General features: G+C 33.5%; 3 protein-coding genes across 5 annotated transcripts in view; 1 reads left to right on the top strand and 2 right to left on the bottom strand.

Moving 5' to 3' along the window:
• LOC126735501 (tether containing UBX domain for GLUT4) overlaps window positions 1-1207 on the bottom strand; it is an 8714-nt gene extending 7507 nt beyond the window's left edge. Inside the window, exons 1-4 of one of the 2 annotated variants that reach the window (XM_050439510.1) lie at window positions 1043-1207; window positions 782-989; window positions 570-725; window positions 116-531 (exon numbers count right to left, since the gene is read on the bottom strand). In XM_050439510.1, the coding sequence (XP_050295467.1) occupies window positions 116-531; window positions 570-725; window positions 782-989; window positions 1043-1126 (864 nt within the window). In that variant the 5' untranslated portion in view covers window positions 1127-1207. The remainder of the gene's footprint in view (window positions 1-115; window positions 532-569; window positions 726-781; window positions 990-1042) is intronic. The other variant, XM_050439511.1, reaches the window with a different exon arrangement.
• Window positions 1144-12870, top strand: LOC126735498 (polycomb protein Suz12). The gene is made up of 9 exons (XM_050439505.1): window positions 1144-1597; window positions 1664-1710; window positions 1797-1956; window positions 2014-2337; window positions 4494-4811; window positions 4871-5116; window positions 5168-5357; window positions 5412-5548; window positions 8162-12870. The coding sequence occupies exons 1-9, from the start codon at window positions 1498-1500 to the stop codon at window positions 8653-8655; spliced, it is 2016 nt and encodes a 671-aa protein (XP_050295462.1). The 5' UTR covers window positions 1144-1497; the 3' UTR covers window positions 8656-12870.
• LOC126735499 (G-protein-signaling modulator 2) lies at window positions 12617-23478 on the bottom strand. Of its 2 annotated transcripts, none has more exons than XM_050439508.1 (11): window positions 23303-23478; window positions 22950-23182; window positions 22749-22894; window positions 21298-21430; window positions 21004-21243; window positions 20686-20950; window positions 20499-20618; window positions 16588-16762; window positions 16378-16530; window positions 14226-14529; window positions 12617-13329 (listed from the first exon to the last, which is right to left on the bottom strand). In XM_050439508.1, the coding sequence occupies exons 1-11, from the start codon at window positions 23345-23347 to the stop codon at window positions 13242-13244; spliced, it is 1902 nt and encodes a 633-aa protein (XP_050295465.1). In that variant the 5' UTR covers window positions 23348-23478; the 3' UTR covers window positions 12617-13241. The 2 variants fall into 2 exon arrangements, with proteins under 2 accessions (XP_050295465.1, XP_050295464.1); XM_050439507.1 differs by having other exon boundaries at window positions 20421-20618; window positions 23303-23477.

Genomic DNA, 23478 nt, shown 5'->3' with positions numbered 1-23478 from the left:
GGTTCTGGAACTTGTATAACAAATGTTTTACTCCTTTACTAAATGGTGTGTATAAGAGTTTTTCAATAAATAAATATACAGACCTAAGGCTTAGATAAACAAAATAATTACTTACAAATATGAATTCTTCTTCAATACTCTTCTGTGGTGCTTCTTTGATGTCCATTCGCTCCACCTTTTTAGGGGATTTTTCTTGTACCATTGGTTTCTTCCCCTTTTGGAGCTTCTCCTCTTCAGACTGAGATTTTCGTTTTTCTTTGGCCAATTTGAGTATGTCTTTGGTGGTGTTTTTCACATTTTTTTCTGGTTTTATATCTGAACTATCCAGTCTATTACCTGGACCAAAATTATGTTCTGTTGCAGGTTGTGGTTCCTCAGTTTTCTCTTCTAGAGGCTGAAATTTTCTTAGGTAAGGTTTTTCTTCTACAGGTTTGGTTGGTAGAGGGGCACTGACATTTGCTTGTTGCTTTAAAAGTTCCGGATCCTTGTTAAGAACTCTGATCATTGCCCTACCTCCTAAGAATAAAATACCTTTAAAAATAAATGAATGTACTACTTACTTGACTTACCCATTAGGCCTAAGCTTCTAAGAGTACAATTTTCCAATTCTTTCCCAAAAATTTCCCTTCTAGTATAAACAACAACCGGATTTCTTTCAGGTAAAGCATTCTCAGGACAGATCTTATTTAAGACATTCAATAAAGTATCATTGGGAGAAAATGTGTCTAAAAAGGGTTTTAATAGTTGAATTTTCAGACTTTTTTAACAATGATATATACACCTGTAATTCTAGTTCCATTTTCAAGATTTACAGCCAAAGTAATGTCCTTTTCACATCGATTTTTTATAGCATCAGCTAGTTCTAGTTGGGCATTGTTCGGTAAGCCAGAAAACCTAAAAGCTGTGGTTGTGTCCAAGATTTTATTGTGGTGTTTGATGTCATATTCGATCGGGTTAAAGCCCTGTTTCTTGCATACTTCCTCTATAATCTATGTTTACAATAATTAAGGTGAAACAGATATAAGTTAAACTGGCACTTTACCTGTAAAATTGTGGTGTTTGGGGTGCATTTTACCGTCTGCCTGCGCCCATTTGGGGCCAGCACTACCACGCTGGAACCTGACATTTGGAATATTCTTGAAGTTTCGGTTTCTCACTAAAAATAGGAATTTATTGCCTAAAAAAAATATTAAAAATAAATGTCACTGTTTACCTTTTTTCTGACAACATAACCTCTTTGACAGCTGTCAGGAAACGACGGAGTGACTAGAGTTCATTTATTTAAAAAAAACTGCAACCAATGATTGGCCATTCTTGACTCTACAAACGTCATCTGTCAAATAATGACGTGACCTTGGCGGTACCCGAAGCTCATTTCAATTTTTGTAATCAAACGGGTAAACCACAACAGCTTAGGGGGGAACGCCAACATCAATAGCCCTAATAAACCGTTTTTCCATTAATTTTGTGCCGTTTTTCACTTATTTTCAATTCACGATGCCCCCGAAGAAGCGAGAAAAGGAGCTGGAAGTGCCGAAGAACCCCCGCATAGATCACATACAGGCCGACCATGAATTGTTTTTGCAAGCATTCGAAAGTAAGTTTGATTTAGGGTTTTTTAAGAGGTTTTCTGATTAAAAGAGGGTTTTTTTATTATGTTTAGAGCCTACTCAAATATATAGGTACTTACGGACTAGAAATATGTGCTCGGTAAGTATCTTTTAACTCAAGTACAAAGATTAAGGTTATGGGGCCTTAAAGGCATAATATTTTCTTAAAAATAACTTAACTTTCAGCCAATATTTCTAAATCGAACCCTTACATATATGAAGCATCGAATGTCTCGCAGTAATAAAGCTAGGGCAAGCTTTAAGGTGGACAATTTGCTCCAGAAGTTATCGGCAAAAAAGGACAGTCACTTTATACAAGCTGGATATATAAATTTAACTTTCTTAGGTACCAATTGTGTTAGATTCTATTATAGTGTCTGTATATAACCCATTTATTTTTTAGGTTTTAATAGCAACTCATTAAGCAATGAATCGGACTTTGCTCAAGTAGAAACTATTTTGCTAAAAATAACCCATAAGAAAAGAAAAGACAGTTCGGCCACTAGCATGCAAATTACTTTAGGTACTGCCGATGTACCCATAAACCCATTGGAGGGACGCATGCCTTTAACTGCACCAACTATAAGTATCCCCATAGAATCTTTTAGTAATGTCAACGGGCCTTTGGTGAAAAGTTTTGTTTTGGTGTTTAAGGTTAAGATCCCAGTGGAGTTGGAAAATAGTGATTTGGATGAACCGGCGGCCAAGAAAAGAAAATCTAGTGGAGGTAGGACTTGATGTTTGTATTTAGAATTAAATACTACACTAAATAACATAATCAATGGTATCAAGTGGTAATAGGTCATTTAGGAGAACTGGGTTTGTTGGGTCATTGTGATATTATGGATTGATGACTGGATGGATTGATTGTTAGTAAAAATTTATATACCTAATGGAAAAATTTTCAAATCATTCCATATTGAATCGCATAAGACTATACAGAGTTAATTTTTAATTGTTAATTATTAATTCACAACCCCATCACAAAGTAACTATCAATGGCTATATATTTCTTTAAAATTAAAGTAATATTTTATACTATACTCAGTTTGGCAGTTGCCTCTAAACATCAAATCTATATAATTAATATTAAAATACATGATTTTTTTAAATTACATTTTAATGCTTGTTGTGGGTCAAATTTAAGAGATAATATAAGAACTTTAAGGCTTAAGGCAAAAAGTATGTATAATACACCCCTAAGTGATGGCAATATACTTTGATGGGCTGTCATTTATGACCTGTAAAGACACATATTTCAAATTTGGATTATAAGGTAAAAGAATGATTAGAATTACAATAAAAGACACATTAAAGCAACAAAATTATAGCAATTTTCAAAAAGCATATCTCGGTCCTTGAGTGTGTAAAAAGGCTCAACTTTGTCATTTGTAACCTATCAAAACCAATGATTTCAAATTTAGATTTTATGGTGAAGCAATTATTTAAAATTACAATAACAGAAACCATTTGTTATTAGAGATTAAGGCAACAAAATTACATAAATTTTTGTAAGATATGTCTTGCTCATTAAAAGTGTAAAAAGGCTCAACTTTAACAGGATGTCATTCATGATCTGTCAAAGCCACATATTTGAAATTCGGATTATATCATAAAGAAGTTATTTAAAATTACGATAAAAGAAACAAATTGTTGTTAACCATCAAGGCAACAAAATTATAGCAATTTTCGAAAAGCATGTCTTAGTCATTGACTGTACAAAAAGGCTTAAGTTTGACAAGCTGTTATTCATGAACTGTCAAAGCCAAAGGCTTCAAATTTAAATTTTATGGTAAAGGAACTATTTAAAATTACAATAAGATAAACCATTTGTTGGTAAACATTAAAGTAACAAAATTACAGCAATTTTTGTAAGACATGTCTACCTACTCGTTAAAAGTGTAAAAAGGTTCAAATTTAACAGGCTGTCATTTGTGGCCTCTCAAAGCCACATATTTTAAATGTTGATTTAATTATAAAGGAGTGATTTAAAATTACAATAAAAGAAACTATTTCTTGTTAAACATTGAATCAACAAAACTACATAGTAAAAAGCTTAAACAGAAGGCATACCAGCTAAAGATGTTACAAATATTAGCTGCTATCAAAAAATTTTCTTAACTAAATAAAATGTATTGAGAAAAATTCATTTAAGTTGTAAATTGAACACCCAAGAAAAAATGGACACTTTCAATTGAACAGGAACACCTTTTTGAAATGATGCATATATGATTTTTATCAGGACAGAATAATATGTATTCAGATACTTTAATTAATAAGGAATATCATCAACACCACTTGCGTGCTTGCATCAAATTAACCTCAAAAACGCATGGATCTCAATCTCAGTAACTGGTTGAATAAACATTGAGCTACCATAAGCTTCGGCACTAGAATGGGAAACAGTAATTGACTGAAGTGGTCACTTGACCTGGATTTTCAATAAAATAGCAGTCAAATTAATATCATTATTATTGGCATTCTTAAAAGAAGTTAGATATGACTACTGTCTAAAAGAACTGGATTCATTATCTGGCAATAAATCATCATTTTATTATAATCAAATTGAGAATAGTATCAAATTTTAGCCTATAGGTTGCCCACATTTGTTCACTATTTGATTTTTTGCAACACATAAACAGTAAACGCAGGTTTCTTGCCGGATTCATGAAAATAATTAACAAGTTCTATTGGAAAAGAATGATCAACATATTTTATGATTTTGTCCAAAAATATAGTAATTCTAACACCAGCCCTATTTTCCTAATAGGACAAATCATTTCAGGATTCATTCAATTACCAAAATTCTTAACCCAAAAATCATAATTTTATCTTCATGAACTTTAATTTTTAATAATTAAATTGTCTGTTCACCATGTCCAGAATCTCCTACGAAACTATACAGTGCCGAGCTCACCATTTACGATAAACACAATCGGTGCTACTTATCAGATGGTGACTATGACATCGTAGTGCAGGAACTGAGCAATATCCTGACCCAAAAAAAATCCCAAAAAAAGCACTCGAGCTGGGAAAACGTGGGCGATCTGATGGAAACTTGCGGCAACATCGACTCGTTTATCAAAGGGGCCATTTTAAAATTTAAATTGAATTGGAGCGACGAGGCGTGCGCCAAATTCGTGGATAGACCGGCCCTGTATCCGCTGGATAATAAGGAGAATAACGCTGGATTGGCTAATGGTAAAGGTTTGATATCTTGAGTTTTGGCTGTTTTGCACGTAGTTTTATTGTTACAATAGGTGAATCTACTGAGCAAAAACTACAAATCGTCTATCAATTCGTCTACAACAACAACTCTCGCCAGCAAACCGAAGCTTGCGAGGATCTACACTGCCCGTGGTGCTCGTTGAACTGTCACGAGCTCTACACCCTTCTGAAGCACCTGAAATTGTGCCATTCCAGATTCACTTTTACTTATGTTCCTATTAATGTCGGGGCCAGAATCGATGTCGCTATAAACGAAATGTATGACGGTAGTTATGCTGGTAAGTCTTTAAAAGTCAAGATTTAGGATGACATTCAAATAAACTGTATAGGTTCACCGCACGATTTAATCACCCAACCCTCGGTGTGCGCATTTTCGCGTAACGGTCCCGTGAGGAGGGCCTGCGTCACTCACATTCTCGTTTGTCATCCCAAGAGGCCCAAACCGAGTTTATCGGAGTTTTTGGAGTTGGATGACTGTGAATACGATGGCCAGAGGCCGTTTATCACCGGACATAATCGGTTAGTTTGATTTGGTGTTCGGGTGTTTCTAGAGTATGCGAGTTTTTTTTTTAGGTTATACCATCACACGACTACGTGTTTGCCAATTTACCCTAAGGAAATGGACATTGATTCGGAAGGGGAGAATGATCCGGAGTGGTTGCAGAATAAAACCGTTATGATGATTGACGAGTTTACTGATGTCAACGAAGGTAAGTTTTTGTCTGAGGGACCTAAGGGACGGGTTGTAATTTAAATTTAAGGTTTCTTGGATGTTGGTTTGGAAAAATGCTTCTCGCTCAGAGAGTTTTTGAGGGTCAAGAATTGTTTTTATATGAAATTATTGGGAAAAATCCGTTTTTTTTTATATAAGTCTTTATTAGGAATTCCAGTTATTTTGTGAAAATATTTTCAGTAGTAGTTGAAGTTTGCTAAGAAAACGATGGTCTAACCAAACCAGCCTTAATATTCTTGATCAACAGTCATGTTTTTATTCCGAAATCCATCCTCAGGAATTGCTTTACTTTAAAGTACAAAATTAATGAAAATATGTTCAGTGGTTCTCAGGTTATATCCAGAAATGCCCTCTAATGAATTTGGTAGCTGTTGTTGACAAATTTGCCTCTAACTCAGAAAATTTGTGGGGTACAATAATCGTTCTCATATGAAATGATTTGGGAGGAAATGCTTTTTCTTGGCTTAGAACCCTTTTAGGAATTTTCAATTACTTAGTTAAGAAATTAGTGGAATTTGCTAAACAAAAAAATTGCTTAACCAAGACTGCTATAACACTCAAAATTTTTGATCAATATTCATGTTTTTATCCTTACATCCATCCCCAGGAATTGCTCTACATTTATGTAGAAAAATTATAAAAATATTTTTTTAGTAGATTTGAAATTATTCATAAAAATGTCCACTAATGAATAAAAATGTTGATGCTACGAACTGAATTATAAAAGTTCAAATATGACGACTCTTAGACATTGGTTGACAGATTTGCCTCTAACTCATAAGTTTTTGACGTACAAGAATCGTTCTCATATGAAATTATCGAGGAACAAATGCTCTTTCTTTCCTTAAAACACTTTTAAGAATATTCCCATTATTTTAAAATTTTAAAATTATTGGAGTTTGTTAAGTAAAAAATTTGCTTAACTAAAACTGCTATAACTACTCAAATTCTTGCTCGATATTCATGTTTTCTCCCCAAATCCATTCTCAGGAATTGCTCTACATTTATGTAGAAAAATTATGAAAATATTTTGAGTAGATCTTAAATTATACCCAAAAATTTCCACTAATGAGTAAAAATCAAATTCAAATCTTCAAATGCTCTTTCTTTACTTTAAACCCTGGTAAGAATATTCAAATTCTTCCGTTAAGAAATTCTTAAAATTAAGTGGAGTTTGCTAAGCAAAAAAAAAATTGCACTGCTATAACTATCCTCATGAATTGCTCTACATTTTTGTAGAAAATTATCAAAACATCTTAAATAGATCCAAAAATAGTCCTGTAATGAATAAAAATCTTGATAGTACAATCTGAATTTAAAAACTTTAAATTTCACGGCTCTTGGACCTTGTTTGACAAATTTGCCTCTAACTCGGAAAGTTTTTGAGGTATAAGAATCGTTCTCACATGAAATTATTGGGGAAAAAATGCTTTTCCTCGATTCCTTCCCTTTTAAGAATATTTCAATTATTTTGTTATGCAAAATTAGTGGAATTTGCAGCAAGCAAAAAAAAAGAGCTGAATAAAACTGTCCTAACGAACTAAGATATACGTTTTTACCCTTAAATCCACACTCATGAACTTTTCTATATTGTAATAAATATATAGAAATATTTTCAGTAGCTTCAAAGTAAAAATTTTGATGCTGCGTTGAAATTAATTACAATCCCTACAAGTTTGCCCCACTAGTTATGAAACACCTTATCTACTATCATCTTCCACTACAGGGGTTAGGTGAAAAGTAAAAAAAAATGTATAATAGTTTTAAAAAAATTAAAAATAATCAAAATAGACGACCAAATTGCAATTCTGCTCTTAATCTGGCTGTTATACTTGATGGTCAACTTAATTTTTTCGATCATGTTAAGCAACCTCTACAAAAGTCATATATATCGCTTAAACAACTATATTCCAACAGAAACCTTTAAGTACCAAGTTAAGGGCAAAGTTATGTGAATGATTATGATTATGCTGATTTTATTTATGGCCCTTGTCTTTGTCAAACAATATCGTATTCAAAAGGTGCACAGTAATTTAAGAAAATCAGATCACATAAAATTAATAAACTGGTTAAATATGTCTAACCGTAGAACTCAACATTTGAGTGTTTTTGGTTAAATTACTAATTCAAAATTCATATCTAAATCTCTTAATAAATAAATTTAAAACCAATTTGAACGTCCCTGATATACTAGGTACAGTATACTATATAATACAGGAACATACAAAACAGTATTTTACTTACGAGTGTAACGCGATTCAAGCATGTAATTCCTTGCCAAACAATGATTTACTACATAAACGAGGGTATATTTATTTTTTTTAGTGTGAACAATTTTTTCTTTATAATGTCATCTTTACACTATTTGTCTTATTATTATGTATGATAACCGAAATTTATTTATTTGGGTTAAGTTTGAGTTGCCTTAGGCTAAATTTTGCCCTTTTTTTCTTTTTCATTTGTAATATTTGTTTATTTGTTATTTTTGTTTTTAAAAGACGATCATTATTATTATTATTATAATATCCTCGTCATTATTACCTATAAAACAAGGACGCCATTACGTAATACACAATTTATCAAATTCCAGGCGAAAAAGAACTAATGAAAATGTGGAACCTGCACGTGATGAGAAACGGTTTCGTCGGCGACTGTCAAATCTCCGTCGCCTGTCAACTGTTCGTGCAACTGCGCGGCAAAGAGCTCCTCCTCAAAAACCTCTATCGTAACTTCGTCCTGCACATGACCTCGATGTTCGACTTCGGCCTGATCAGTTCCGTTTGCCTGTACACCACGCTGCAAAAGTTACAGCAAATGTGCGAGGAAACGAACGATATCCGGAACGTGTTGAAACATTCGCGGGAGAGACAGATGGACACGTTTAAGAGCTCGTTGGCGCAGTCGTCGCCCCCCGTTTGTTCGGAGAGTCCCAAGTTGACTGCGCAGGCGGGTCACGGGCGGAAAGTGGGCGGAGTGTTGCAGCGACGCAAGGCGTTGACGTCGCAGGAGGTCGCCGCGACGCCCGTGCGGAGGAAGAGTGCGGCGGCCAATCTCGACGCGGTTACCAAGAAGCGGTTTGTGTGAGTCACGATTTTACTCTTTTTTCACAATCTTTTTTTTTTATATTGATTTGTATCGGTATTTTTTTTTTTAAATTTTGGAAGGGTTATGTTAATTATGCCAACAGAGTCTGAAATATTAAATATCTCTAAGAGGAGTTTATTTAAGAGCCATCAGGTAAATCGTGATTTAAACCAGTTTTCTTGTGTTATAAGTGAATAGAGTCCGTTTCTGTGGGCACCTGCATACATAAAGGAGAAAGTACACTGTGTCCCATTTTGAATAAGATTGAAGATTATTTCTGTCATTTTTTAAGATATAGCTTTGCGTTTGTCGCGACCCTGTATCTCATTTTTGTAAAAGCCCCAAACTACTTTTGTTCCTGAAATACAGGGCGAACGAGAAAATGTTTACGTTTCGAGATGTTTTTATTTCTCAGACCCCGTATAAGATCGAAAAAAAAAAACGAAAATTGCAAGGGCAGTGGCGTATTTAAAAAAAAAATTAGAGTACTGTTTTTAAAAATTCAGAGATTGGAGGGACACAAAGTCAATGGTTTCAAATTATGTTTATTTTTTTAAAACGATTACACGAGTTTCGCCCTAAGGCATCGTCAGATCTAAAAGAAAAAAGAAGGCAACCCTAGTACAAAAACAACAATGCATAGACATAAATTACGATGTTTAGATATGACTTACCGGTAGATTAACACCACAAACATTTAAGTTAAAACAAAAATAAATATAAATAAAAAAAAATGCTGACGTTCACATTAAATCCGGTATCAAAACTAAATAAAATAAAAGTAAACAAAACAAGCAGAATGAGGTTAGGTTAAACGGAAATAAAGCAAAAAACAAAAAGTGAACTATGACTATGGTCGAGAAATGAACCAGCGACCATCGGTTTCGTAGTCAAGCGCTAAACTTACGTGCTATCCAGGTCGTGATGAATATTGTTAAAAATTAAATGCTGTTCGAAGAAAAAAACATAATTTACACAAGACAGTACAGGACTCCTTTTTGCCTTTGTGATCTCCATCTTCTCTAATAAGTCAAGCTTCTTTCCCTTGGGGCACTCACGAAGGACATTTTCCGGGATGGAAGGAAAGTGTTTTGAGCACAATAAATGACTTGCAAAAGCCGATTTCGTCTCGGTGATTTCGGTATCTTTGTGTTTATTATATTCTCTTAAGTGTTCCTGTACTCTTGTTTTTATTTTCCTTCCAGATTGACCAATGTAAACGGCATTACAGTCCCCGCAGTTAAAGAGAGTAGACTCCCGATTGGGATTTTACTATTTTTAAGATTATGTACAAAGTTGGTATTTTTGAAATGAAACACCTTGAATATTTTAACGTCATATTTTTTTTTAATACATTGATGTATCACAACCTAATCTTTAATAAATTGTAGCTTCACAAAGTAGAAAACTCCTTAGTGGAATTTGCAAAGCAAAAAAAAAAGCTCAACCAAACCTGCTATGATTAATCCAAAATCGGGTTTTTTTCCTTTAAATCCATACTTAGGAACTCTCCTATAATATTGTAATAAACGTATGGAAATATTTTTAGTAGCTTCCAAGTTATGCGTAAAAATGTCTCTGATATTGCAATTTGCGTTCAAATTTTATGTACGCATAAGCATAAGTTTAATAATAGATAATAAGTCACTTGTTTTAACAACATAAAAAATCATTAATTATTTTTTTGAAAATTTAAAAAAAAAGCGTAAAAGTAGTGTCATTTAAACCCCTGTAACTCAAAAACTAACGGTCGAACTGTCATGAAATTTTTCACGTATCGTTTGGAGCATATTTCTGTCAACAGAAACACATTAATTAGACAATAGTGGCTCCACCAGTTGGTTAGTCCCGGGACTTATTGATCCATGTCTGTATCATAAAGGGTAACCCTAAAATTGTGGTGGATTTAAAAAAATTATTAAAAAAAAAACAGTTATCCAGATGTGCTCTACCGCGCTGCAAATATTCTGCATATTTTAATTCTAATTAAGGTATTTAATTCTAGACTGCTTAATTGCAATATCTGTTAAAGAATCGCGGTGGGATACTGATTTAGGTCATACAATCCGCCCTGTAACTAGTCCGTTAATAACACATAAAGGCTATGGCTCAGGGCGGCTCTCAGTAACTACATTCCGAACAAAAGGATCCTCCAGTCTACATTTAAATAACAAAATATTGGTTTCGGTTAAGCTAAGAAAACGAAGATTTGAATGAGCCGTTGAAGGTCTGTCTGAATTATTTGTGACAGAGTCGGACGCAGATGGTCAACGCAATGCCATGAAATAGTTGTATCGTCTGAAAATAATGTAAATTTCCCAGAAATATTTAGCAAACTAAGATTATTAATAACTATCGGGAATAAGAGTGGGAACTTAGAACTCAGCCTTGAAAAACCCCACAGTTCCTGTATAAAATTTCGGATTGCGATGATCTAATCCAAACTTTCTGACAACGATCAGACAAGTAGGATTCAAACTAAGAAAGCGATATACCTCGAAAGCCCTATTGAAAGAGTTTCCGGAGGAGTATTCCATGATTGACGCAATCAAAAGCCGCTGATAAATCGCAGAAACCGCCGCAGCAATCCCATCTTTGTTAATACCCAAATAGAGACTCTACAAAAAAACTGAAAGTTGGATCCATTTGTGTTATAGTTCTGCCTTGCCAGAGGCCAAATCGAAGAAAACAAATTATTCGTATCAAAAATGAGATCATTCTGGCCTCGACTAATTTTTCAACGATTTTGTCCCCAACATTTGCCGAAAAAAATGTTCTTTTTGCGTATGTCCTTGATAATGGACCAGCTTTCCTTTTGTCTTTTAGATGCATTAGCCAGACGGTTAATATTGAAATATTTATAGATTTGGAGATTATTAGTAAATCTTCTAATATAACGTAAAGGGCGAAGATGTTAAAACGGCAGCCTCCCTCGGGCCTGCTGTAAATCATGGTTTATTATTTCTTATCTTTATTCTCTTCTTTGGCACTACTTGCTGAAAGATGTCAATTAGTTTACTATGGAATGCACCCAGAGGGTCGAGTAACAACAAAACACTAGAACCCTGTCATAGTTTGACGCACTAAAAACTCTACCCAAGCCTTTACCCCGCGTTGATAACTGAGTAACTAATGCTTTTGGAACAAATATTTGAACATACATAATCTGAATGAGAAAAACCGTGACTCACAAGTTGGACATTCAACTTGCGTCTGCAGATTAAAAGATTTTATTAAAATAGTTAGTCTACAGAGTCTAAATAAGAAAAGTAAGTGTATGAGTAAATTTGACTGCAGATCAGTCGTAGTATGCGGGGGTTTTAGCCAGTGTCATTTATCTTCTACCGATTAGATGGCATAAAAGGGAGAAAATCTATCAATACTTAATTTGTATGGACTTCTGTTGCATTTTTTCTTATTTTTTCTTATTTCAACTCTAATTTCCTTTATACTTGCACCCGAAATTCAAAAATACCGATACAATTAACAAAAAACCGCATTGGATGTAAACTTAATGTCATTTTTTGTGACATTTAGCGTCATCCTGTCTGATTTTATCAAACCATTTGTTATTTAACAATAATTTACACTGTACATGTTATTTTTGACATACAGCATCTTTATACAAGAACTTTGTACAAATTTTATATAATATACCTGAATATTAGGATTTTTTTGCATGCATACCGTTTTTTTTGTTTTTTTTTTTTAATTTAATTACAGACCTCTGATTTTTTTTTCTTTATTTCTAAAAGTATCATTTTTTTTATTTGTTACTGCCTGGTATTTTGTAAAATATATTTAGTGTTATATTCATTTGTTACGTTTTAAGGATATTTTTAATTGCTAGTTAAGATTTACCGTTACTGTAGCGCGTGTGCATTATGTCGTAGGATAATTTATTTTATATTGAGAATAAAGATTTACATCACTCGGACGAGGTTTCATTAAAACACCCAAATAAATGTTTAAAATGTATATATATATATTTAAATTACACAATTTAATATACAGGGTGTCTTATGTGTCGGATCTCCTGTACGTCGCAACACTAGCAATAGAATATCAAACAGTTTGGCTTTAAGTTTAACAATGCAAACACTGAATTTGGCAATTATATTGGTAATATTTTATATAAATTTTGGCTTATAAAATACTGTATTAATGGAATTTCAAATAAACACACCGTTATATAAAACTTATAGAAATAAATACTTAAAAAAATACAATTTTAGGGCAGTAAGATTGTAGACGTGACCACGTTTATACGATACACTTTTGACCGAAGAAATATAATTTTTTTTTGTCACGAATTTAGGCCCGACAGTCAATTAAATGTAATAAACCCATAAACGTGGCCACCAGTTTAGAAAGTACATGGTTAGGCAGTATAATATTTCATTAAAAAGGGAAACGAGCCTCGCATAAGTTGTCCAAAATATACGAAATTAACATCTCGGACATCCTATACACTATATATATAATAATATATCTATCGAGTCTAAACTATTCGATATTTGTTAACAACAATATAATAATATAACACTAACGAGCGTTTCACTTAAGTTTAATTGTACTTGCTTTTATCATTTTTTTTTGGTGGATTTCTTCGTGTTGCTGCCGGTCGAGACGCTGTTGGGGGGCAGTTGATGGGGCGCCGTTCCGTTTGCCATCCTAATTAACAATTTATTTTAATAATGTTAATTGCAACGAAATATCTTAATGCAAAAATCAGAGAAAGTCACTAAATCTTTATTATCTTTCCTTGTTATTGTTTTAATGAAATATTGTTTAGATACACATTACGAGATTCGACTGATACGTTGGTGAAGACGCGTTTATAGAAAATTCAATTCAAATAAGTATTTCTTTACTAAAAAGTACAAATTATAATAAATTCTGAAACACTATGAACCAAAGTATGTGTGTGCCCCTTGAATTAAAAATTTTAGCTTATAAATTATATAGTGACGAAATTTGTATGTTAACCTTCTTGTAATAATTATGAACAATAGTTCTACAAATAATTACCTAATAAATTTACATTAATACATTATTAAAATATGTATGTTACTTGGCTGCAAACATAATCGAAATTATTAATTAACAAAAGATCTATTTTATTTTGTATAGTTTTGTGCATTTTTTATTCTATTTGGAAGTATGCTTACTACTTTAGATAGTAGTATAAAAGAAATATGTCGTTAAGTAAATGCAAGTAATACAGTTGGAATATTAAACTTGTCACAATTAAGCAATTTTGTCCTGATAGTATGGTGATTTATAACATTGTTAAAGTTTTAATTCTGCTATACATTCAAAGCAGTATGTGTATTTAATAATTCGTTTGCAAACTTTTCCTTTTTTTCGACATTGAAACTAAATTCAAAGCCTTTTTCCCAATGTCAAAGCTAGGTTTTATGAGTAATCTCTCAAATCCTTGACGAACGCCATCAAAGTTGAAGCCGATTTCCCACAAATTTGGTGATTAATAATTACTGCCTTTCTCCATAGTTGGATAGATTACAATTAACAACTTACAAAATTAAGTTATTAAAAGTGAAATTTACCGATTTTGATTTCGATTTGCGAGCGGCGTGGCTCGCTGATCGTCCATCCTACCCGAAGACTGAAGACGCATAATCAAAGAGAAGAAATCCTCGTCGGGAACGGTGGGGGCGACCTTGGCGGCCACCGGTCGCCCCGTGTTTCTCAACGGAGGATCCAAGGGCGGCAGCGGGGACCGTTGGTCGTCCAAACGGGAATTTTGACAACGCACCAGTTGATCTAGAAATCGATCGTCGGGAACAGATGACGGTTGCGGTGGATCGGCGGGTTCGTTCGGTAGTAAAATACGGCGAGGTGGTTGTAAGCCTGAAGGGAAAATTTCGATGAGTTTTATAGGTTAGTAGTAAATTAATTGTTTGTGGTGTTTTTAATGTTAATTATTTGATATATAATAAAGTGAGTTCTTTAAAAATCTCCTGGCCCCTCTCAATTTCCGAATGCTTGATACACAACCCACATAGATTATTTGTGTCTTAATTTTAACTTAGAACAGTTTGTGATATACTTGTGATTCCCTCAGGATTATCTGATCATGAGGCAGTTTTAGCCGGTGTCAATCTTAAGCCAAATTAAAGTCACTTACAAAAACTAAGGTTAGGCAGTAAGTCGAATTTTAATTGTTTCCGTAATTTGGTCAATAATATTGACTGGACAATGATATACAGTTCCCTTGCTCGATCTTTTCACTGATCTTGTCCTAAATATTTTTAACAAGAATTTCCCACTTTAAAAAATTAAAGGTAAAACAAAAAACTATAAATTACTCTTGGTTGAAAACCCTTATACATAATGTGTATAAAAAAATTAATAGGCAAATTTTATAAGAAGGGCCAAGAAAGATTGTTTACGGGCTTAAATTGGAGATAGCATACAATTAATCCAAGGAAAATTGGAGTATTATTAATGAACTCAGAGGTAACTCAATAAAACGATATCGAATTGACGCAAATTTGTTTGATCAGTTTTACTGTTCAATGGCAGAGAAGCTGACAGATAATCCAAACTCCCAATTAGATCCCCTAGCTTTTACTCAACTTACTTCTGTCAAGGACTTTACTCAAACTGATGACGTTAAAAGTGTTCTTCATACAGTTAAGAATAAACACACTTACAGGATTGATTGTGTGTTAAGATTTTAAAATTAACTCTCTTGCATTTGCAATTAAAGCCAGAGCTACGTTTCCGAATAACCTTAAAGTACCTATCGTAAAATCTCTATTTAAAGTGGTGAACTACTAGTTTTAGACTCATCTCACTTTTCCCATGTCTATCTAAGCTCATAGAAATGTTCCAAGAAATAGTCCATCTTTTCTTAAAGAGATCGGCTTACATTGAATATAGAACAACGTTGAAAAAACGATTTTTTTTTTATATATAATTTTAATATGTATTAACTAGTCTCCGTCCGATTTTACCAATTTTAACTTAATTTCTATCCTTGACTTGTATCATGTAGTCGTTGATCTCTGCTTCTTTTTTCAATCTTTTTATCAGTGAATACACAAATGGATCTGATGATGCCTAGTATGGGCGAAACACGTGTAATCCTCCGACTTTAATTTAATAATTTGTTAGAATCCAAATTGTCATGTCAATAGATGACTTATCTATTGCAAACCCAATAGATCATGTAGTTCCCCAGGGTTCCGTGCTTGGCCTTATTTTATTTCTTCTCTGTATCAATGACCTCTTGATTTCGTTACACAATTTTAGCAGACGACACATTTTTCTATGGACTCATAAGTCTTTATGTAGGGTTAAACAATGGTATGATTCTAATCACCTCTCTCTAAACATTAATAAAACTAAATTATTGGCATTTAAGTTTGTTTGTTTGCATTGATCAGATAAATGTGCAGGATAAAAAACTGGAAATAACCAACTGTAATAACTTTCTTCAAATTTTCACTGATGATTGGTTGAAATTTCATGATCATATTTTTATGGAGAAAATTGCATTTTGCTACCTTTAATATCTTCTTTATTGTATTTTATTCCTATTACTTTTCAGATTTAGGTACTTTTTAACCACTTTTTAGTTACTCTATAAGTGCGGAATGATTTAATTTAGTAGGAAGCTTTATGCACAAATACTTTGTATTTTATAATGATAAAGCGTGGTTTGAATCGAATTATTGGTTTCAGTAAACTTACCGGGCAAATTGGGTAATTCGACCCGCTGCTCGTCCATCCTGTTACTTTGCATCCCGGTGATCATGTTGAATAATTCGTCCTCCGGCTCGTCGGGTTCCTCGTTTTTCGGTAAGAGATTATTGACGGTGTTTTTGTTTTCTTTGTTGCCATCGCCTAATGGGAAACAAACGGGATTTTGTGTTTATGTAAATAAGGAATAATTGCACGTACGTTTGAGGGCGAGGGAGCACCGTTGCTCGTCCATCCGCTTCGATTGGAAACGCGACAACATGTCGAAGAACGATTCTTCTTCGTCCTCGTCTCCGTTGGTTCCCGCTTTTTTCGACTTATTCACTAATTGTTTGGTTTTTGAACCAGGGGGCGGATTTTTACCGTCGGGGGTCAACTGGAACAAATTTCTAAAATTCTCAACTTATACTGAAATACCCTAGATATGTTAAAATGTGTGCTATTATTAGAAAATGTATAAGGAAAATCGGTTCTAGACACTCATACACACAGTTTTTCACCCAAAAGCTGCAAATAAAGTGAAACAGTGGCATTAAACAATATGTTCTGTGATTGGAACCTTTGGTGTGACACTTAAATCACAAAACAGTTTTACCACTCTCTATTTTCGTCAATATATCAAAACTCTTTATTTTCGTCTTCGGGAGAAGATTAAAATTAAAATGAAGCTATTTAAAAGTGGCCAAATCTAAATCAGCAGTTTATGTAAAACTCACTTTTACAGCAACTGATTTAGAGTAACTGATCAAGCATAAAGTGATTTTCAAAAAAGCATGTTTGGTACTAATAACCATAAATATATTTGCAAGTTTTCTTCATTAAATAAAAAACTAAGTTTAGGAGTTCCAAGAATAAACCCCAAATGAGGAATTTCAGTCCTGATCTCATTTTATTTAATGAGAAAGAACTGGATGTTCTTCATAAGGGTCTTAATTTTGCACCAGCTTCACACTGCAAAAGCAACCTGGAGGAGATTATAGTAAGTGTTGAATCACCATTTCAATAGGTTATAATATATATAATTTTTATTACAAAAGAAGGCAGTTCACTTCATGTATTTCTCCAACATCAACTTAATATTTTACACATCTGGTGTATAAAGAATAAACTTAAAGTAAATATATCTAAATGTAAAGTAGTGACATTCACTCGGAAACGTAAACCATTAAATTACGTATACAGTATCAGTTCTGAAGATTTAGAGCATTGTGAAAATATACATGATTTGGGGGTTACATTTGATACCCAACTGACATTTATTCCCCACACTCAGTCAGCCCTTTCATCCGCAAATAGAGGTTTAGGTTTCATAATGAGAAACTGTAAACAATTCACTAATATTATATCTCTTAAAACACTGTTTTACTCACTAGTTCGATCAAGACTTGAATATTGCTGCTTAGAGTGGTATCCAATATATCAGATTCATGTTATGGCTCTAGAGAATGTTCAAAGAAAATTCCTCAAATTTTTGCATTTGAAGGAAACTGGTGTCTATCCTCAAAGAGGATTTGATAATGCTCTTTTACTGTCTCAGTTTAATATCGATTCTCTTAATTTTAGAAGGATGCTTGTTTCTAATAAGTTTGTATATAAGCTTACTCACAATCTTATTGATTCGCCCCATCTTTTATCAATGTTAAACTTTAGAGTACCAAGATGTAACTCACGGCTTACCGAAACATTTTATTGTCCTTCATTAGAGTTATTGCAGTTCCTCTTACCCCATAATGTTCCAAAACTTCAAACAGTTTGTTATGTGGAACAGTATCAAATGCCTTAGCGAGATCTATGAAAACACCAAGGCACTTTCTGCTCTGGTTAAGATGATTAGTGACTGCTGAAATGAGTTTGTGTAATGCATCGGAAGTACTACAACCTAGTAAAAACCCATATTGATTTTCAGCCAAAATGTTATTAGTGACAAAGAAGCTCAATATTCTGTCTTTCAGACTTTTTTCAAATATTTTTGCGAAACAAGTTATTAAGCTTATCGGCCGGTAATTACTGACAACATTTTTAGGTCCTGATTTATGAATCGCAGTGACAACTGTTAATTTAAAGCTTGAGGGTATATGTCCAGTCTTATAGATTTGATTTATGATGTGAATAAGTGGCTCTAGAATTTCTATGTGTGTTTGTTTAATCAGATTAGCCGATATACCATCAAAACCTGGGGAACTTTTATTTTTAAGGTTGTTAATGTGTTTTATTAGTTCATTATGGGTAATAGGTGTCAAATATATAGATTGTGTAATAGGGTTCTCCAGGCTATGTGGGTTGTGAGGTTGTGGGATTTTTTCTGCCATCTGAATACCAATATTTGTGTAATATTGATTACAAAAGTCAGCCATTTGATGTTCATCTTAGAAGTTTTCCTCATTTTCATTTTTTATTTTAATGTGAAGTTTTTCTGTCTGTTTTTGATTCGTTGCATCTCTTATTACTTCATACATTTTCTTCATATTATCTTTATTTTTATTAATCTCATTTCTATAATAATTTATTTTTTGAATTGATATAATTTTATTTAAATGGTTTCTATAATTTTTATATTCATTTTCTAGTTCTACATTATAATTTTTTAATAGTTTTCGTTTTAGTTTGTCCCTATGTTTGATTGAGGCTATTATACCATTGGTAATCCATTTTTTAATTTTTCTGTATTTCTTGTAATATAAAGAGTGGCTTTCGGAGCTTTTTATATGCTTTGTATAGATTTCAAAAAAAGTGCTCATTGCTTGGTCAGGATTGTCTATTTCTTTTATTAACGTCCAGTCTTGTTCATTTAACAGTCTTTTAAGATTATGTATGTCTATTGATTTTTTATTAGATTCTGTTTTTTGGGTGACAGCTCGGAAACTTTTATCTTTAAAGGCAACATTTATCATTACTGGAAAATGATCTGTTAGACAGCTATCTAAAACAAATGATTTAAACTCTGTGGAAGAAATATTTTTACATTTTAAGAAAATGTGATCTAAATTAGTTTTGGTGTCTGGTCGTGTAATTGAATTTATATAAGATAAATAGCCCGATTGTGACATTACAGTTGAATACTTAATAACATTATTATCTTCAAGATTTAATAGATCTATATTAACGTCCCCAGTAAATATTTCTAGTTGTCGATTATTGTTATTTAAACTTAAGAATTCATCCAAATCCTGAATAAAAAGATCTTTTAAAATAGGAGGTGGCTTACACACGGCTGTAACTCCCACAGTAATATCCTTGATATGACATACTACTCTAGCCAAAGTGACTTGAGATTTCGGCAATATTACTGTGGAGAACACCGGGTCCAATTCAGGTTTTATCAGAATTATGATTCCATCATTTTTATTGTATTTGCCTTCATTATAGAATGTTTCATAACCCCTTATTTTAAAGTCATCCTTCGAGGATACTTGAAAAGTTTCACTTAATACAATTATGTCTGTAAAGCCTAAATTAAAATTTTCTAACAATAGAATTAAATTGTCGAAATTTTTTCTTACACTTCTAATATTTACATGTATGTATTTTGTTTTATTTTTAAGAGTAAGATTTATAGATATGTATGTTCTGTAATATAGCACATTACTATTATTATTAATACTTGTTAGAATCTTTAAAAGGATTTGCTAAAAAAACGCTTCACAACCAAATCTGTTTGTTTTTATTTAAAATCTGACAAAAGAAATAGGTTTGGTATTTTAGGCAAAGCAGAATATTTTTAACGAGTTGATGATTTTATTGAAAATTACCCATGTAAAAAAAAATAAACCTTGTAGCAAAAGTAATTTCACGGGTTAAAATACGATGAAACGCCTGTTTCTTTTTTGCTTTATAAGTAACATGTTTTAGTATATAAGGCCACTTGTAATTAGTTTTAGTTCAGTTTCAATAATCTTTTTTCGAAGATGCTAACATCGTTAGCGAAGAAACACGTGTCGAGAATAAAATAAAGAATTTTGGTTAGTTGGTAAAAGTATTTGGTGAATTAAATAATTAAACAAAAAAAAAATGAAAGCAAAAGAAAAAGCGACTACCTTAATAAGACTAAGCTGTTCCATACTTTCCCTCCTTAACCTTTGCACGCGCTCTCTACTCCTATCACACCCTCCTACCTCTTCGCCGTTCACTTTCCTCACCTCCTCCGGACTGTCGGGACTTTCCGGAAGATCCAGGATCTTTTTCAAGTCGGAAATGTTCATTTTAGCAGTGGCTTCGCCCACCGGATCATTGATCTAAGTATATTGAACAAAAAAGATGTGAACAAAATCTCAAAAAAATACTTTTAATTCTATATGGTACCTCTCGACTGATCTCGTAATGCTGCCGCGCAAACTCTAACGCCTTCTCGTGGTGTCCGAGTGACGCATGCGCATTCCCTAAGGACCAACAGGCTCGTCCCTCGCCCACTCTATCGTTCAGATTCTGCGCGATCAACAAATGCCTCAGGTGATACTCGATTGCCTTCTCGTAGTCTCTTAGTAATGTATAAGTGTTGCCCAAGCTGTAGCAGGCTTGGGCTTGAACCGCTTGGTCGGCCAATTCTTGGGCCAGAGCCAATGTACGTCTAATGGTTGAATATTTTTCCTATCTTAATTTTTTTTCTTGCAATAAACTTACTGGTAATGTTCGGCAGCCTCCTCAAATTGCCCCATAAAAATGTGGGAATTGCCCAAGTTGCTGTGAGCCCTCCTTTCTGCCGGTTTGTCGCCAAATTGTCGGGCAATCGATAATCGTTCCGCGTGGTACTTTACCGCCTCCCCGAAGTCTCCTAGTAGATAATGGGTGTTTCCGAGGTTGCCGCATGCCCGACCCTGCGCGGCAACGTCGCCCAAATCGCGCATTAAACGTAGATTTTCTCTGTAGGGTTTTTAAAGTTATTATAAGAGCATCATTGGCCTGAACTGTACTTACTCATAATAAGATACAGCTTCCTGTAAACACTCTTTTACTTCATCAGAGAATTCTCCAGGGTCTTTTTGTCCTATTCGCCCTGCATGCTTACCTTTGGCATGGAATACATTCCCGAGGTTGTATAGAGCTCTTCCTGAATATTAATTAAAATAAGAGTAAAGTATGTAATACACTGATAGGACTATAATTATTTAAAGTTTCAGGATCTCCATTTTTAAAACAAGTTCTAATAAGAGCTACTTTTATGTTTTGTGAGAATATTCCCTTTTTAAAGGAGCTATTAATGATATAGTTAAAAACATATTTTAAATCTATTGCCGCTATTTTTATAATAATAATGGGTATTCCATCTATACCATTACTATTTTCGTTTTTACATTTTTGTGCTATTTCACAAAGTTCCTCAGTATAACAGGACTTAAAATATTGAAGTCAAATCAAGTCAAGACAAAATATATTTTATTTGCTAAGTTTACAAACTTGTGCTAAAAGCTTCCTAATCCTAGAATTAATAATACTGGTAGTTATTTGGTTATACAGGACAAAAACAGAATACAGAATCGATTATTGATTGTACATAGAAGCATATTTTATATAATCAAATAAAAAACCAAAAAAGAAGAAAAGAAAAGGCGAGAACCAACATAAAACAAGCATAATAAAAAAAAATTATAAAGTAAATGTGATCAACAGATATATAATTAATTTTAAATATTAAAATGAGTCGTTAAAATACTCTTCAATGCTGTAGTAAGCTTTTGGTTCTCTCCTAAACTTTTTAAGGTCTGTAACAGTCCTAATCGAAAAAAAGAACATGATTAAATATTTTACGACTAATAAATGTAAGAGAGTTTCTCATAAGTGAGGAGGTGGGGATTGGAAGAGATAAGTTGCCCACTTGACGACTATTATGACTGGTGCAGGATGGTGGACTTACAGACTTATGTATGAGTGTTGCAGTTTCCAATATAAAGAGTGAGAAAACTGTTAAAATTCTTTTAGCTACAAAAAGAGGTTTACAAGAGACTCTCAGACCAACACCACACAGATACCTTAATGCTTTTTTCTGAATAGTAAAAATTATATTAAGGAGCCCTTGGAGCACAAACTCCAAAATGGCAATCCATAATGGATATGAGAGTCTATTAAGGCAAAATAAACTGAACGAGCAAACAACCCCCCCAACTCATGCCTGGCAACCCTGACTGCAAAACAACCAGAAGAAAGTTTAGCAGCGAGGCCCAAAACATGGTTGTCAAACCTTAAACTCTCATCAATGAAGAGGCTGAGACACTTAATTACACCTATATTGCTCTTAAATGAGATTTAATTAATGAATGCAACAAATCTAGTATTATTAATTATTTTACCTACTCATTTAATTACTCAAATTTAGGCCTTCAAATACCCTTTCAGTTACTCAAAACTAATAATAATGAATAAGCCCTTACCTTCACTTAACTTATCATCCAACTCCCGAGCAAGCTCCAAATGCCTCTTACAACACACAATAGCTTCATCAAACTTCCCCATCACCTTTAAAGTATTGCCTAAGTTTCCAGAAGACTTTGCCTCTCCCAGTTTATCACCCATGGTCCTAAATAATTTTATACATTAATAGGGCTAATTGAAACTCGGAAGAAAGCTCTCACCTGGCTAAAGTCAAATCGTGCTTATGGTACTGCATAGCTTTCCCATAATCACCGAGGTAAAAGTATGCATTGCCTAATTGACTGTATATGGCACTAAGAGTTCGTAAATCATCGGTGCCAGCCTGGATAGCGGCCTGAAAGAAGGCCACTCCGGCCCTGCAATCCCCTGATTTACACAGACGCTCACCCTCGAGGGCCAGTTCGAGACACATATTACTAGAGCCATCATACTCCTGTGATTAATTAATAACAATGACTTTATAATAGATGATAATTAAAAAATGACTCAAATGGGATGGGAGTGGAGCATTGAATCAGCTTATAAGGCAATGGTATTGATATGGAATACTTACTTTTACGGCGTTTTCTACGCTTTCCTGGCCAGTAGCCACTGACATTTTACTAGTTCGTCCGTCTAAAGGGTTTTTTATTTAAAATTTGTTTATTTTTATTGGGATTTCATGGTTTTTGAACTAAAATTGGATGATAAACAAGCCAAACATTTTTTTTTGGAAAATGTTGTTTTGCT

The sequence above is a fragment of the Anthonomus grandis genome, chromosome 4 (genome assembly GCF_022605725.1).
Source record: "Anthonomus grandis grandis chromosome 4, icAntGran1.3, whole genome shotgun sequence".
Taxonomy (NCBI): domain Eukaryota; kingdom Metazoa; phylum Arthropoda; class Insecta; order Coleoptera; family Curculionidae; genus Anthonomus; species Anthonomus grandis.
The sequence above is the reverse complement of the archived record's forward strand: the minus strand, read 5'-3'. Positions and strand labels throughout refer to the sequence as shown.

What these genes read in the sequence shown, in the direction of transcription:
- LOC126735499 (XM_050439507.1), bottom strand. Translation starts at nt 23,347, where the DNA reads ATGTCAGTGGCTACTGGCCAGGAAAGCGTAGAAAACGCCGTAAAA. An exon ending in CGAATTACCCAATTTGCCCG is followed by an intron (nt 14,530 to 16,377) that starts GTAAGTTTACTG and finishes TTTTCCCTTCAG; the next exon opens with GCTTACAACCACCTCGCCGT. An exon ending in GCAAATCGAAATCAAAATCG is followed by an intron (nt 13,330 to 14,225) that starts GTAAATTTCACT and finishes ATTGTTAATTAG; the next exon opens with GATGGCAAACGGAACGGCGC.
- LOC126735498 (XM_050439505.1), top strand. Translation starts at nt 1,498, where the DNA reads ATGCCCCCGAAGAAGCGAGAAAAGGAGCTGGAAGTGCCGAAGAACCCC. An exon ending in TAACGCTGGATTGGCTAATG is followed by an intron (nt 4,812 to 4,870) that starts GTAAAGGTTTGA and finishes TTGTTACAATAG; the next exon opens with GTGAATCTACTGAGCAAAAA. An exon ending in GTATGACGGTAGTTATGCTG is followed by an intron (nt 5,117 to 5,167) that starts GTAAGTCTTTAA and finishes TAAACTGTATAG; the next exon opens with GTTCACCGCACGATTTAATC.